This window comes from Panthera onca, chromosome B4 (genome assembly GCF_046562875.1).
Source record: "Panthera onca isolate mPanOnc1 chromosome B4, mPanOnc1 haplotype 2, whole genome shotgun sequence".
NCBI lineage: Eukaryota > Metazoa > Chordata > Mammalia > Carnivora > Felidae > Panthera > Panthera onca.
Genome location: NC_138345.1, coordinates 60,341,177 through 60,358,074, shown reverse-complemented (window position 1 = coordinate 60,358,074; position 16,898 = coordinate 60,341,177). Strand labels below are relative to the sequence as shown.

General features: G+C 40.9%; 1 protein-coding gene across 2 annotated transcripts in view; it reads right to left on the bottom strand.

Annotated features, from left to right (window-relative positions):
* The window catches only part of SMCO2 (single-pass membrane protein with coiled-coil domains 2), a 33,330-nt gene extending 16,791 nt beyond the window's left edge, over nt 1–16,539 (bottom strand). Inside the window, exons 1-3 of one of the 2 annotated variants that reach the window (XM_060658082.3) lie at nt 16,161–16,539; nt 11,930–12,067; nt 9,421–9,538 (exon numbers count right to left, since the gene is read on the bottom strand). In XM_060658082.3, the coding sequence (XP_060514065.2) occupies nt 9,421–9,538; nt 11,930–12,057 (246 nt within the window). In that variant the 5' untranslated portion in view covers nt 12,058–12,067; nt 16,161–16,539. The remainder of the gene's footprint in view (nt 1–9,420; nt 9,539–11,929; nt 12,068–16,160) is intronic. The other variant, XM_060658083.3, reaches the window with a different exon arrangement.
* Between the last annotated feature and the right edge of the window lie 359 nt (nt 16,540–16,898).

Here is a 16,898-nt window from a genome sequence, read left to right as displayed (position 1 = left end):
ATAAATAAATAAATAAATAAGCAAATAAACAAACAAATAAATAAAAGTACGGGCATTCGAGGGCCAATTGAAAAAATTACAATGTTCAGAGAATTGAGGATATTAGGTTATATCATGTAATTATTGCTGTTTTCCTGATGTGATGATGGAATCTTGGTTATGCAGAAGACAGTCTTTATTTTTAGAGATGTTGACTGAAATAAACAAGGGTAAAGTCTTATGCTGTCTTTGACCTACTTTTAAAAAGGATCAAAAAATTCCATCTATTTACATATATAAAGATAAAACAGGGGTGCCTGGGTGGCTCAGTAGTTGAGCATCTGACCCTTGATTTTGGCTCAGGTCATGATCCCAGGGTTGTGGGATTGAGCCCCTGCTTTTAGCTCTGTACTGAGAATGGAGCCTGCTTGGGATTCTCCCTCTCTCTCTCTCTCTCTCTCTCCCTCCTCCCTTTCTCCTGCTCGCGTTCTTTCTCTCTCTAAAATAAAATAAAATAAAATAAAAAGATAAAGCAAATGTGACAAATGCTAACAATTTCAAAATCTAAGTGGGAGTATATGATTGATCCTTGTATATCTTTAAGTTTTCATTTTATTTAAAATTTTTCATAATAAGGAGTTATAAGGGGGGAAAAGCCTACTCTATCAGTCTGACCCAAGAATTTTATTTCTTTGTTTCCTTATTCTTTGCCTTGTTCTACAAAAACATTTCAACCATTTTCTGATACTTCACTTCTGTTCATGCACACAATTAATCATTTATCTTTGAACATTTCTCTTCTTTAGTGACTACATTGTGAAATATTTCTCTGTTCTTTAAGGAAGTCTGAAATTTTGGTCTGAAATTTTTGTGTTTCAGCAAAACTATTTTTAAACTGAAAGGAGAAAAATTTGGAGTGCAGATCAGTCTCTTACTGAAATGTCTGTATAAATTACTGGCCATGTCAACAGGAATAACCGACATTCACATAACTCTTTACAAACCTCTTTCATGTGCATTCTTTCTTTTAATTCCCATGATGGACTTCAGTGGATAAAGTCAGGTATTGAAATCTCCTAGGGAATTCATATCAGTGATTAGTCCAAGGCTATATGATATAGTGGATTAAGTGGTCTCTCCAAAAAGATATGTCCATGTCCTAATACTAAGACCCCGAGACTGTGACCTTATTTGGAAAAGAGTCTTTACGGATATAATTAAGTTAAGGGTCTTAAGATGAGATTATCTTGAATTACCTAGACCCTAAATCCAATGACAGGTGTCCTAATGAGAGACAGAAAACACCCACAGAGAGGAAGAAGTCATGAGAAGACAGAGCTGCCACAAGCCAAGGAATGCCTGGAGGCTCCAAAAGCTGGAAGAGGCACGGCAGGATTCTCCTGTAGAGTGTCCAGAGAAAGCATGACCCTGCTGATCCCTTTTTTCAAACTTCTGGCCTCTAGAACTATGAAAGAATACCTTTTGTGTTGTTTTAAGTCACCAAATTTGTGGTAATTTGCTACAGCAGCCTTGGGAAACCAATCCATATGGCCAATAAGTATGTGGACTAGAACTTGAAGTAGGTTTTCTGATTCCAAGGCTATGACTATTTTCATCATATCTAGTCCTTGGATTCACATTAAGAAATATCTCATCCCTATCACTTCCATGGCCCAGTGGCCCCTTGCCAGTGAGGTAAGGATTATTATCACACTTACGGATGAAGAAACAGGCTAGATTTTCCGAGTGCTATATAACTCTGCTTAGCTACTTCTTTGCGAATAAAAACATTCATAACTTCAATTTCTTCCCACCTAATCTTTTGCCACGCTATTCAAAGGCAGCAGCAACACTGTGATGTTGAGGAAGAACACTTCACTGGGTATGGGGGACCTGAGTTCTAAGCCTTGTTCTACTCCTGTGGCTGTGGAACCACCTAACCACTCTAAAGCTCAGTTTCCTGTTCTGGAAGAACAAAATTGGATCAGATCATCTCCAGGGTTCTGTCTATGTCCAAAAAAATCTACAACATTTCTCATTTTCATCAATTGGTTTACTGTAATGGTTAATACACTGCAAAAGAGTCAAAGCCAGGAAGTAGAAATGAAATATTTTTTAAAAGCTTCAGGATTGAACAAATAAAGAGGTGTGTGTGTGTGTGTGTGTGTGTGTGTGTGTGTGTTTTAATAATAAACTAAAAGTGTGCTTGCATGAAATACAAAGCCTGAGGGCATTACTTTCCATTTATGTGCAGCTCTTTGAAAAGCTCATATGCCTCTATTTGGGTGTTCCATAGGCACCTCAAACTCATCAAGCAAAAAATTGAACTTATTGTATTTCCCCTCTACCTTGTCCAGGTTCCCATCCTTGCATATGTTCTCCCTATTCATCTCGATGCCTCTGCAGAAACCCTGAAAGATGTCCTTGAGTTTTCATGGGAGATATTCTTTTCCCTCTTCATTACTCATGTCACACCACTTGGTGTCCAAGCCCAATAGCACCTATCTTTTAAACCTGTGTCCTTTTCTCTCCATCTCCATGGCTGCTAGTCAGTGCCTTGCTTTGGTCCTCATCACTTCCTGAATCCTATTGGCGCCCTGGCTACAGCCTGCGTCCTGCGCTATATCCCCCCATAGTGTCCTGCCTGCCTGCTTGCTCATCGCTCCTTTTCTTCCACCCTTCCTCTCAGAACACAAGTTCTCTTTAGCCCCTTTGTCTTTGCATGTACTGTCCCTTCTTTCTGAAATGCTTTTCTTTCATCCAGTTCACCCTGCAAAACTCAGTTTTCATTTTCCTGGTCATCTGCCTGTACAGCACCTGCCATGTACTTTGTACCACATCTGCTACTTCCGGCGTGGATTTATCATGCAGAGCCATTTTCTTGTCTGAGTCCCAACTAGTGTGTGAGGGGAAAGGATTTTAGATAGGTAGAGATAGTCTCAACACTTTACAGTGCCTACAACACAGTGGATGTTCAGTACATGGTTTTAAAATAAATAGACTTCCTGTGTTCACTGCAGCATTATTTACAATGGCCAAGATATGGAAGAAACTTAAGCGTCTATCAACAGATGAATGGATAAAAAAGATGTGGTACAGACCAGAGAAGATGGCAGCGTAGGAGGACGCTGGGCTCACTGTGTCCTGCTGATCACTTAGATTCCACCCACATCTGCCTACGTAACCCAGAAAACTGCCAGAAGGCTGGCAGAACGGACTCTCCGGAGCCAAGCGTAGACAAGAGGCCCACGGAAGAGGGTAGGAAGGGCGGAGAGGCGGTGCGCACTACACGGACTGGAAGGAGGGAGCCGGGGTGGTGGAGGGGCAGCCCTCCTGGCAAGGCAGAGCCCTGAGTCTGACTTGCAAAAGCGGAGGGGCCGGACGGAGTGAGTTCTGACAGCCAGCGGGATGTAACATCTGGAATGTTATAGATCAACAGCTCCGCTTGGAGAGCGGGAGGGCGAGAGGACACCGGGAGGGAGAGGTGTTAAGCCCCGGAAGACAGAGCTCAGTTTGGAGGGGGAACAAAGGCGCTGGCCAATGCCATCTCCCTCTCCCACCCCCCAGCCGAAAACCCGAAGGGAACCAATTCCCATCACCGAACTTGCTTGCACCGGACAAACACCCAACGCTGTACTTCTGTGGATCCATCCCTCCAATGGGCCTGCCTCCCTCCCAGTGCTACAGGGCCCTCCTGCAGGGGACCACCATCGACAAAGCGAGCTGAGCCTGCCCCTCCCGCCCCTGTGCACCTTGCAGATCCACCCCGGCTGATACACCAGATCCCATCCAGGCTGCACCACAAGCCTGGCAGTGTGCAAGTAGCCCAGACAGGGACCACACCACTCCACAGTGAGTCCTGCTCCTGGGAGAGGGGAAGATAAGGTACACACCAGTCTGACTGTGGCCCCAGTGGTGGGCTGGGGACAACATCTGGTTTGACTGCAACCCCTCCCACCAACACAAGTTACTCTGGACCCCACAGGGGAAGTGCCCTGCAGTTTGGAGCCACCACAGGACTACCCAAGATGATGAAACAGAAGAATTCTCTGCAAAAGAAACTCCAGGAAGTAGCGACAGCTAACGAATTGATCAAAAACGATTTAAGCAATATAACGGAACAAGAATTTAGAATAATAGTCATAAAATTAATCGCTGGGCTTGAAAAAAGCATAGAGGACAGCAGAGAATCTATTGCTACAGAGATCAAGGGACTAAGAAATAGTCATGAGGAGCTAAAAATGCTATAAATGAGGTGCAAAATAAAATGGAGGCAACCACAGCTCGGATTGAAGAGGCAGAGGAGAGAATAGGTGAATTAGAAGATAAAATTATGGAAAAAGAGGAAGCTGAGAAAAAGAGAGATAAAAAAATCCAGGAGTATGAGGGGAGAATTAGAGAACTAAGTGTTGCAATGAAACGCAACAATATGCATATCATAGGAATTCCAGAAGAGGAAGAGAGAGAGAAAGGGGCTGAAGGTGTACTTAAATCATAGCTGAGAACTTCCCTGATCTGGGGAAGGAAAAAGGCATTGAAATCCAAGAGGCACAGAGAACTCCCTTCAGACGTAACTTGAATCGATCTTTTGCACAACATAACATTGTGAAACTGGCAAAATACAAGGATAAAGAGAAAATTCTGAAAGCAGCTAGGGATAAACACACTCTAACATATAAAGGGAGACGATAAGACTAGTGGCAGATCTATCTACTGAAACTTGGCAGGCCAGAAAGGAATGGCAGGAAATCTTCAACGTGATGAGCAGGAAAAATATGAGCAGCCCATAATCCTTTATTCAGCAAGTCTGTCATTCAGAATAGAAGGAGAGATAAAGGTCTTCCCAAACAAACAAAAACTGAAGGAATTCATCACCACTAAACCAGCCCTACAAGAGATCCTAAGGGGGAGTCTGTGAGTGAAATGTTGCAAGGACCACAAAGTACCAGAAACATCACTACAAGCATGAAACCTACAGACATCACCAATGACTCTAAACCCATATCTTTCTATAATAACACTGAATGTAAATGGACTAAATGCTCCAACCAAAAGACATAGGGTATCAGAATGGATAAAAAAACAAGACCTATCTATTTGCCGTCTATAAGAGACTCATTTTAGACCTGAGGACACCTTCAGATTGAGAGTGAGGGGATGGAGAACTATCTATCATGCTACTGGAAGTGGAAAGAAAGCTGGAGTAGCCATACTTATATCAGAAAAACTAGACTTTAAATTAAAGGCTGTAACAAGAGGTGAAGAAGGGCATTATATAATAATTACAGGGCCTATCCATCAGGAAGAGCTAACAATTATAAATGTCTATGTGCCGAATACAGGAGCCCCCAAATATATAAAACAATTACTCACAAACATAAGCAACCTTATTGATAAGAATGTGGTAATTGCAGGGGACTTTAATACTCCACTTACAACAATGGATACATCAACTAGACACAGGATCAATAAAGAAACAAGGGCCCTGAATGATACACTGGATCAGATGGAGTTGACAGATCTATTTAGAACTCTGCATCCCAAAGCAACAGAATATACTTTCTTCTCGAGTGCACATGGAACATTCTCCAAGATAGATCACATACTGGGTCACAAAACAGCCCTTCATAAGTATACAAGAATTGAGATCATACCATGCATACTTTCAGACCACAATGCTATGAAGCTTGAAATCAACCACAGGAAAAAGCCTGGAAAACCTCCAAAAGCATGGAGGTTAAAGAACACCCTACTAAAGAATGAATGGGTCAACCAGGTAATTAGAGAAGAAATTAAAAAACATATGGAAACAAATGAAAATGAAAATACAACAATCCAAACGCTTTGGGATACAGTGAAGGCAGTCCTAAGAGGAAAATACATTGCAATCCAGGCCTATGTCAAGAAACAAGAAAAATCCCAAATACAAAATCTAACAGCACACCTAAAGGAAATAGAAGCAGAACAGCAAAGGCAGCCTAAACCCAGCAGAAGAAGAGAAATAATAAAGATCAGAGCAGAAATAAACAATATAGAATCTAAAAAACTATAGAGCAGATCAACGAAACCAAGAGTTGGTTTTTTGAAAAAATAAACAAAATTGATAAACCTCTAGCCAGGCCTCTCAAAAAGAAAAGGGAGATGACCCAAATAGATAAAATCATGAATGAAAATGGAATTATTACAACCAATCCCTCAGAAATACAAGCAATTATCAGGGAATACTATGAAAAATTATATGCCAACAAACTGGACAACCTGGAAGAAATGGACAAATTCCTAAGCACCCACTCACTTCCAAAACTCAAACGGGAATAAATACAAAACTTGAACAGACCTATAACCAGCAAATAAATTGAATCAGTTATCAAAAATCTCCCAACAAATAAGAGTCCAGGACCAGATGGCTTCCCTGGGGAATTCTACCAGACATTTAAAGCAGAGATAATACCTATCCTTCTCAAGCTGTTCCAAAAAATAGAAAGGGAAGGAAAACTTCCAGACTCATTCTATGAAGCCAGCATTACTTTGACTCCTAAACCAGACAGAGACCCAGCAAAAAAAGAGAACTACAGGCCAATATCCCTGATGAATATAGGTGCAAAAATTCTCAATAAGATACTAGCAAATCGAATTCAACAGCATATAAAAAGAATTATACACCATGATCAAGTGGGATTCATTCCTGGGCTACAGGGCTGGTTCAACATTCGCAAATCAATCAACGTGATACATCACATTAATAAAAGAAAAGATAAGAACCATATGATCCTGTCAATCGATGCAGAAAAAGCATTTGACAAAATTCAGCATCCTTTCTTAATAAAAACACTCGAGACAGTCAGGATAGAAGGAACATACTTAAATATCAGAAAAGCCATTTATGAAAAGCCCACAGCTAACATCATCCTCAATGGGGAAAAACTGAGAGCTTTCTCCCTGAGATCAGGAACACGACAGGGAGGTCCACTCTCACTGCTGTTGTTTAACATAGTGTTGGAAGTGCTAACATCAGCAATCAGACAACAAAAGGAAATCAAAGGCATCAAAATTGGCAAAGATGAAGTCAAGCTTTCACTTTTTGCAGATGACATGATATTATATATGGAAAACCCAATAGATTCCACCAAAACTCTGCTAGAACTGGTACATGAATTCAGCAAAGTCGCAAAATACAAAATCAATGTATAGAAATCAGTAGCATTCTTATACACTAATAATGAAGCAATAGAAATACAAATAAAGAAACTGATTTATTTATTTGTTTATTTACATATTTATTATATGTATGTATACATACACACATACACACACACAAGGGAATATTATTCCACCAAAGAAAAGACGAGATTTTACCATTTGTGACAACGTGGATGGACCTAGAGGGCATTATGTTAAGTGAGGTAAGTCAGACAAAGACAAATACCATATGATTTCACTTATGTGTGGAGTCTAAAAAACAAAACAATTAAATAAACAAAACAAACAGAAACGGATTTATAAATACAGAGAAAAAGCTGTTGGTTGCCAGAGGGGAGGAGCAAAGTAGGTAAAGGGGTGGAGAGGTACAAACTTCCAGTTACAGAAAATAAATAAATAGACTTCAGTAGTAGGCAAATGCATTCTGCCTGTGAGAGATGCAGACGAAAGCAGGAAACAGGAAAGTGTGCTCACTCACCTGGCATCCGAAATCAACACTATACATAGCAGTGCCAGAGATTGGAAAATGTGAAACCAGACAAAATACTCGTTTCTAAATATTTTGGGGGTTTTGATGGCTAGATACGGCAATTTTGGCAGTCTGGTTAAAGTCTATTTTGTTAATTAAGCCAACTGATTTTTTAAAAAACTTCTGTTAACTCTGTCCTTTTTCTGAACCTTTAAATCTCACGGTCTCATAAAAAAATGTGAAGTTATGCAAATTAAAGACCTTCTGGTTTGCTTTCAGGGAATAAGACAAAACTGCTTTTTCCTAAAGAAGTCATATATTTGTCCTTTTATTGGCAAAGATCTTAATTTATTAACACATTAATTGTGTAACTGCATGTGATTTATTCTTATATGATTGTAGAATTTTCCCTATAAATAAATTGACATAAAGAAATATAGCCAAAAAAATTTTAAAGCCTTTGTGAAACAGATACTCTGACTTGAAGTTTGTAAGAAATAGTCTTTTTGCCTTATACCCTGAGAATGTGGACTGTTTGGTAAACTCTTACAGAGTGAATAATTTTATTCTCTAATTACACTTATTCTATACTGAGTCCACAAGGGATGTTCACTGACTGACAGGATTCGGTGGGTCTAATGGTAACAGCCCTTGGAGTCCAGGGACAAGACCCCTCCAAAAAAAAAAAATCAGATGATACTATTTATAGAGTAATACCTTCAATTCATGTTCCCTAAGACCATAGAGCCTCACACCTTAATTTCCCGATTTCCTTTTCTCATCCTCAGCCTTGCTAAAAAACCCCATCATAAGTCTCCCCTTCTAATTCAGTACCTATTATTCTTTTTTTCCATAAAAGGTGTTTGGCTGGCTGGCTGTCTTTCTGTCTTTCCTTTCACTTCTTGTCTGTCTCATTATATCTATTCTCCAACTTCTAACTCCATCCCCTCATGCCTTGTATCCCCTTCTACTTCTTTGTTTCTATGTTTACTTACTGAAGAGTCCTCAAAGGTAAAGTCCAGCTTACAATATTCTTTTGGGACTTTTCCTTCTATGGATTTACAGAATTAGCCAGCCCTGAATCCAAAATATATTCAAAGGAAAAGTAGACAAAGAGATGAATCCTGAGCTTCCTGTGGGGGCTGCATAAGCCTGGGTGTGGACATTCTCACTCTAGCCTTCTTTTATGTTTTTCTGACTGGTTGAAACCAAAGGCCAATGGCCTGGGGGATCTATGGAGAGATTTGCTCATCGATAATAAACTGGGTCTGTCTCAGCCATGCCTCCGCTTTGATCTAGATGGTAGTGAAAACATAAACCCTTCCCGGGACAATCTCTGGCGTTTGTTGGAATTTCCTCCATTCCATGTCAGCTGAGTGACTGAATTTCAAAGACTGGGAGATGGTCAGCCTGAATTAAGAGTAAATAGATCTCTCTGGTGCTTCCTGTTGGAAGACAGCCTGTGAGCAGAGGGCGATTTTACACACGGCAATTTACTCTAGGGTGAAAAATGTCACAGTTATTTCACAAATCCCAAGGACAAAAGTAACATAGAATGCACAAATGTTTTTGTGCTTTTGTGTGGAAAGGTTAGCAAATCCCTCACGTGATAACAGCAGCCCTCAGAGGAGACGCTCCCTCCCTCCTGGTCTCAAGCTCTGAACACCCCGCACCTACTTTGGGGGAAACCCTCAGATCTTTCCTTGCCACCTTGAGATTTGAGATACAAAGTTCCTCTCTTCACCCACTGTGATGCTTACATCTTCCCTTACCCATTTTGTAGTCTCTGTCACATGATGGAAGTCACTTTGAGGCTTTTCAGAGAAAATGTTGCTCTCATCATCTGATCTGTCCAATATGCGGTCCATTTTGGTAAATTCCCTCTGCAAACTGCAAGCCACACAATCAAAACAGATGCTGTTATTATGCCTTAGGTCTATAGTTTAGGCTCGACCTAAACATCTCTAGAGGGAGAACACGGGAATCTTTCCCGGCTCCAAGGAGTACTGATTTCACCCTGTGTGAATAATGTCTACCATGGTATAATGCACAAAACAGGAATAGAGAGGCGGGATAAGTATTTGCTGACTGAATCAATAAGTGATTGAACAGTGAGATTGCAAATTCCAAAGCCATTACAGCTGTGTGCCTGCGTGCGTGCAGGTGTGTGTGTAAAATAAACAAATAATAAATACTCTTTTTAAAAAAGTAGAGTTGAAAAGTGTTGTGTGGTTCAAAAGACCATGCAGAATGGAGAAAGTCTGTGTTACCATCTTGATCTCTAGTTGCCTAATGTCTGCCCCACATATACTAGTTCCTTTTTTCTCCTTCCACAGAGATTCCATGCATAAACAAGCTATGTTTATGTAGATATATAAGCCTTTTTAAATATACATGAGAGGATATTATACACATTATTCTGCACCTTATATTTCTTTTTTAACAACCTCTTGGAGTCCATTTCATATTAGTACATATAGAGCTGTCTCATTTTATTTTTATTTTTAATTTTTTAAATGTTTATTAATTTTTGAGAGAGAGAGAGAGAGAGACAGAGTGCAAGCGGCGAAGGGGCGGAGAGAGGGAGACACAGAGTCCGAGGCAGGCTCTAGGCTCTGAGCTGTCAGGGCAGAGCCCTACACGGGGCTTGTATTCACGAACCGTGAGATCATGCCCTGAGCCAAAGTTGGCCACTTACCCGACTGAGCCACCCAGGCTCCCCGGGAGCTGCCTCATTTTCAAATGGTTATGTGGTACTTCATTGTGGGGCCATATACCAATTTGCTAATCAGTTCTTCATTAATGCATATGTAGATTATTTCCAGTTAATTGTTAACTACGAACAGTGTTGCAGTGAATATCCCTATACATCTATGGGTCGATGTGTATGTATGTGTACAAATATATCTATTGGATAACCTAAAAATAGAATTGCTGGGTCAGTAGATACATATATTTTAAATTGTGACAGATTTTATCAAAGATTTTATCATAGATTTTAAGTTATGCCTTAAAGAGGTTGAATCCATTTACACTTCCAACAAAAATGATGAGAGTGCCTGTTTTCCACTCCTTTTCTACAATCATGTATTATTAAAGTTTTTTCACCTTTGTCAATCCCATATGCTTCAACTGGTATCTCTGTTTAGTTTTAATCTTTTTTCTATTAGCGAGGTTGAGCATTTTTGCGTATATGTATAAAATCCATTTGCATTTCCTGTTCTATGGTAATGTATTGAAATTCTTTGCCCATTTCCTATTGGATTACTGTTATTATCTGGAGCGCATGTGTGTGGATATGTACACACACACTCACATATACATCTGAGTGAATCGCAATACATTGTGATGGAGGTCTATGGCAGGAGTTTCCAGTCTGTGGGTTTTGAACCCTGAGGTGGGGTACACTTTACACCTACCCTGTATAGAAAGGGGTTCTGGAATCTATACAGGGAATCTAAACATTTCTATAGACTGAACAAATATTGCTTCCAGAAATACTGCTTAAAGTTTCCAAAGGTATATACTACTGGTATTAATAAATTGTAAATGCATTTAAAAACATCGTTGAGGGGCGCCTGGGTGGCTCAGTCGGTTGGGCGGCCGACTTCAGCTCAGGTCATGATCTCGCGGTCCGTGGGTTCTAGCCCCGCGTCGGGCTCTGTGCTGACAGCTCAGAGCCTGGAGCCTGTTTCAGATTCTGTGTCTCCCTCTCGCTGACCCTCCCCTGTTCATGCTCTGTCTCTCTCTGTCTCAAAAATAAATAAAACGTTAAAAAAAAAATTAAAAAAAAATAAAAACATCGTTGATGTCATAATAGGTTTTTTGACACATGAGGATTCTGGGAAGTCTTTTACTTTAACACATTTCTTCCTATTGAAAAAGGTTGTTAACTGTTGGTATATATTAGAACACATTTTTATCATGTATTAACCAATGCGTATGTTTATTTGTCTGAATATTTTGTGCTTTTTCTACTCTAGAAAGTATTGTAAATGGTTTATATATTTTCCACATGAAGATAATAAAAGCACAAAACAAAGTATTTTTGTAAATTGAGATTAGAACCTTAACCATTTCTATTCAACTGATGTCCACCTGGTTTATGACCATAGGCCCCTTTAGTGTCTTCCAATAAATATTCATGAGGTCAAAATTAAAAGAATTGTAGAGAAGAATGTCAACCCCACCCCTGAACTTGAAAATCTCATTGTTTGCATCCTACTGTCCCAACTAAGTCTCCAGACAGAGACTGTTCCTGAGAGCTCAGCCCTCACTTACTTCTGCATTGCACCTTCAGCCACATCCGTATTTTGGAGAAAGCCATTGTTTTTCTCAGTAAACTGTTGTTCCTTTCCAACTGTCTTCATCTGCAGAGACATCCTGTCACTTAGCTTCATAAGAGCCATTTCTTCAGCACTGCAGGGACAATGATGGCAACAAGAGGGCTTTCTTAGCAGGATGGCAACTACATTCCCTGCACTGATACACTGATAACAGGCCTATTTCAGGAAGTTTGGTCTCAACCCCTCTCCTTCCAAAACTGGCCATCAGTTATAAGGGACCCCAAAGTAAGCTCTTAGGTTTCTCTGTTCAGATATATACAGGAAAGTCTGTGTGTGTGGCTGTTCTTAGGACTTCTCTGGTTAACATGAGGGTTGTCTGAGCCTACAAACGTGTATTTTAAATCCTTGAATGGGAATATTATAGAGCAATGTATAAGAGCCAGGCTAGGGAAATGGGTTGGTTTTTATAATCTCTTTCTGATCATGTATATGCACAAAAAATGGAAAAGGAGAAAGAAGGAAATAGAAATCACTGGTACTCTGGAGATGACCAGAGATACCCGAGATATCCAGACAAAACCACTCCTAATATTTTGTTGTATTTATTTTTATTTCTAAATTTGATATTTGTTTTATTCTTTTTCTGTTGTTGACAACTAGGTCATTTCTAATTTTTTAATATCAATAATATAGTAATGAATATCCTTGCTTAGTAATTTTCAGCACATCTCTATTATTTACTTATAATACTTCCTTAGAGGTGAAGCAACTGGGTCGAGGTGTATATGCATCTTTAAGGACTTAGAAAAATATTTCCAAATTGCTTTCCTAAAGGTTGAAACAATGTACACCACCACCAGCTGTGTATAAGGGGCATTTCCTTCCAGCCAGATAGGCAAGTGTTAGCAGAGGGCAGAGGAGTTAAGTGTTAGAGTAGTGAGGTAGTGCGGAAAAGAAAGGGGAGAGGAAATAGAAAGGAGGCAGAGAGATGTGAGGAAGCTTCTAGAAAGCTCATGTGAAAAGCTATAAGAAAGGATCCCTATGAAACATAACTCCCACTTATTGGCAGAAATCAAAGGGATTATACCCATCACCAAAAGGATATACCTTCTTCTCTGGAGGGTATCCTGGCCCCCCAGAACCCTGAGAGACAGAAACCCTGAGGGACCGAGGGGGAATATAGGCTAATGGAAGGCAAAGGATGGCAGGGATTTTCCTAGAAGGGTGAACTATGGCTGGGATTAAGAATGGTAGGAGGAGAGGTGCCTGGGTGGCTTAGTTGGTTGAGCATCCCACCCTTGGTTTCAGCTCAGGTCATGATCTTGCTGTTCTTGAGATCAAGCACCTGTTGGGCTCTGTGCTGACAGTGTGGAGACTGCTTTGGATTCTCTCTCCCTCGCCCTCTGCCCCTCCCCCACAAGCTCCCTCTCTCTCTCTCTCTCTCTCTCAAAAATGAATAAATATTAAAGAGGGGTGCCTGGGTGGCTCAGTCAATTAAGTGTCTGACTTCGGCTCACGTCATGATCTCATGGTTTGTCGGTTCGAGCCCCACGTCAGGCTCTGTGCTGAACGCTTGCTCAAAGCCTGGAGACTGCTTCCGATTCTGTGTCTCCTCTCTCTGCTCCCCCTACCCCGCCCCACTTGCGCTCTGTCTCACTCTGTCTCTCAAAAATAAATAAATGTAATAAAAAAATTAAAGAGAAAAGAAAAAGGAATGGTAGGAGGAAAGAGGCGCTGGGAACCACAGATATTTTGGAACCATCTGGGCAGCCAACACCCTGGCCATCACTCTGTGGCAAAACTGAGCTTTGTCCTTGACCAGTGGGGGGGATCCACAGTGGATGTGGTACAGAGGGGACCCTTGTGAGGGAGAAGCAAAGGGAAAGACTAGAACCTTTGATGTGAGATAGCTCCATCCTTCTTAACTTTGAGAGTGACAAAAAAGACTGAAACTTTGATCTCTTTCAGGAGGGACACTGTGACCTGCCCAATTTCATCACAGATCCTATCTGGACAGTTTCATCTGTTTCCTGAAGGTGCTGAGCATTACTAAGGCAGTTCCTAGCTTTGAAAGATGAATGGCCATGAAATCTGCCTGGTTTCATGTCTCTTTCCTGTCCAAGAACTAGAATACTGTGCAAATAATATTTCCTGACTTTGACAATTCTTTGACATCCTAATAGTTTCCATTGGGTGATTCAAAAGAAAACCTGTTTCTCTCAATTCAAGTACCTACACCAATTCTGCATCCATACATTTTCTCTTATTTCAAATAACAGAATCCTAATGATGGCTTATGTTTGTGCAGCACCTAACAAGATTACAATGCTTTTCACATATTATCTTATTCAGTTCCCACAACAACACAGTGAGGAAGGTATTATTCCTGTTTTATGTGTCCTAAGCTCTGGGAGATGGTGTGATTTACTTAGAGTCATACTGGTTAACTAGCCAAACTAAGACTCAGAATTTCCACGTCCTCACAGCTACTTATAAGGGATTTCTTCCCCACCCCAAAAGATGATCTAGCTCAGGGCTTCCGAATAAAATTTTCTGTGATGTTGGAAATCTTCTCTACACTGTTCAATACAGTGGGTCCCAGCCATCTATGTCTACTGAGCCCTTGAGATGTGCTAATGCAACCGAGGAATTGAAACTTTTTAACCTAAATAAATTTAAATTCAATTAGCCATATGTGGCCTGTGGCTACCATATTGAACAACACAGATTTTCTAGCCCAGGAATCAGCAAACTATAGCCTGCAGGCCAAATCCATCCTGCCCCCTGTTTCTGTAAATAACATTTTATTGGAACACAGCCACACCCATTCCTTTACATATTGTCTATGACTGTTTTGTGCTGCAATGACCGAGTTGAATGGTTGCAAGAGCGATGTAAATTTGGCATGCAAAGCCTAAGATATTTACTACCTGGCCTGCAAAACCTAAAATATTTGCGATCCTGCTCTTTACAGAAAAAGTTTGCCAACACTTGTTCTAGACCATCACCTTCTTCTGTGATGATGGGTGTTTGCCAGAGTGAATCAACTAGATACAGTGAATAAGAGTAGAAATGGGAGCTATTAGTCAGGTTTTTTTAGCTTCAAAATAATAATAATAATAATAATAATAATAATAATAGTGCTTCACATGTGCAGCACCTTCAGTTTCTTAAGAACTTTCACTAAGTTGTTTCATTTGATCCTCACATCCACCCTGTATGGTCAGGCAACCCAGGCAGATCTTATTGCCTCTATTTAAAAAAAATTTTTTTTTTAATGTTTATTTATTTGGACAGAGAGAGAGACAGAGCATGATCAGGGGAGGGGCAGAGAGAGAGGGAGACACAGAATCGAAAGCAGGCTCCAGGCTCTGAGCTGCCAGCACAGAGCCCGATGTGGGGCTCGAACTCACAGACCGCCAGATCATGACCTGAGCCGAAGTCGGACGCTCAACTGACTGAGCCACCCAGGTGCCCCTTGCCTCTATTTTTTAGATGCAGAAACTGAGACTCAGAGATGGTCCATGATTTGCCCAAATTTTATTGCTAGAAAATGGTAGAATCAAGATTTAAACCTGCAAGTTCTGGCTATGAAGGTGGCAATTATCCTACTGTTATATGTACATTTGATGCCCAATATGTTTTGATGGGTTACTTAATAACCTTCTCATCTCAAAAACAAGCTATCTTTTGAGGCTAACTTTTTTTTAGTAATCTCTACACCTAGTGTGGGTCTTGGACTCAAGACCTCCAGATCAAGAGTCACATTGTGCTACTGATCAAGCCAGCCAGGCGCCCCTGAAACTAACTCTTGACGAGTTATGTAGTGTAGGTCCTCATTACTCACGGTGTGGTTTGCACACCTGCAGTATCAGCACCACCTGGGAGCTTGCTAAACATGCAGAATCTCAGGTCCTACCCTGTCTCACTGAATCAGCGTCTGCATTTTCACAAGATCCCAGGTGATTCATATATGTATGAAAGTTTGAAAATATTACGCTCTAGACCATTGAAACGAGAATCCCTCTTCTCCTCCCTACACCCTATCTCTTCGTTGCTATGTGTTTATACCTTTGGTCTCTAGGGCTGTTTGGTGCAACTGGAATGAACCCCTCCTCCTTCCCCCAGCCTCACCAAAACCTTTAACATTATAAATTTGGAGAACCATTAATCAAAAGAAACAGATCAACTATTTTAAAGGACAGCTGATGAGATCTCTAACTTACATTTTGTGGGGGATTTTCTCCAGGCCTGACCACTCAGATTGCCCTCTTCAGTTTCTGCTAACCGGACAATTTGGGGTTCCAGGAATTTTAAAGCATGGTTCCAATAATCAAGGATTTGATGTCAAGTCTCCTGGCAAGGTTGTGACGAGACGGTACAGCTGTGAAATAGTATATACCTGCTAATATCCTTGTTCTTCTCAATCTGGTAATCACAAAATGTTCTCAATTCAGTGGGGTAGACTGGGGACAGTTAAGTTTCCCTGAAAAGTTCTGGTGAGGCCAGATCCACCTTTCCCCTAGAAGAGGCCATTTGTGAGAGCTACACACCTAGGCAGGCGAGTTTGCAGTTGGACTTGTCCTCTCTGACATTCCGCATGGAATGCAGCATGTGCAACCCTTCAACCCCCTCTCACAAAGTTCCAGGTGTACAGAGCTCGCCTGCTTTCTTTTAACTTACATCTCCAGCTAATCTCCCAGCTTCCTTGCTTTTGCTAACTATTGGAAACTAAATTCAGCCCTCTGTCCATCTGCCTACGGACACGATGCTCTGGGATGCCTTTCCAGCCTCAGATGCTTCTGCCATGCCTGTCCTTTCACCTCCTTGTCTGAATAAGACACTTAAGTAAAATCTTCTACAACAGAGGACATGACTTCTCCCGTTTTCCTCCCACTTAGCAGGAACGAGGAAGCAGTTGATCTTGCGAACCAGGGCTACTCCTATTTGATGGCTCCGTCACC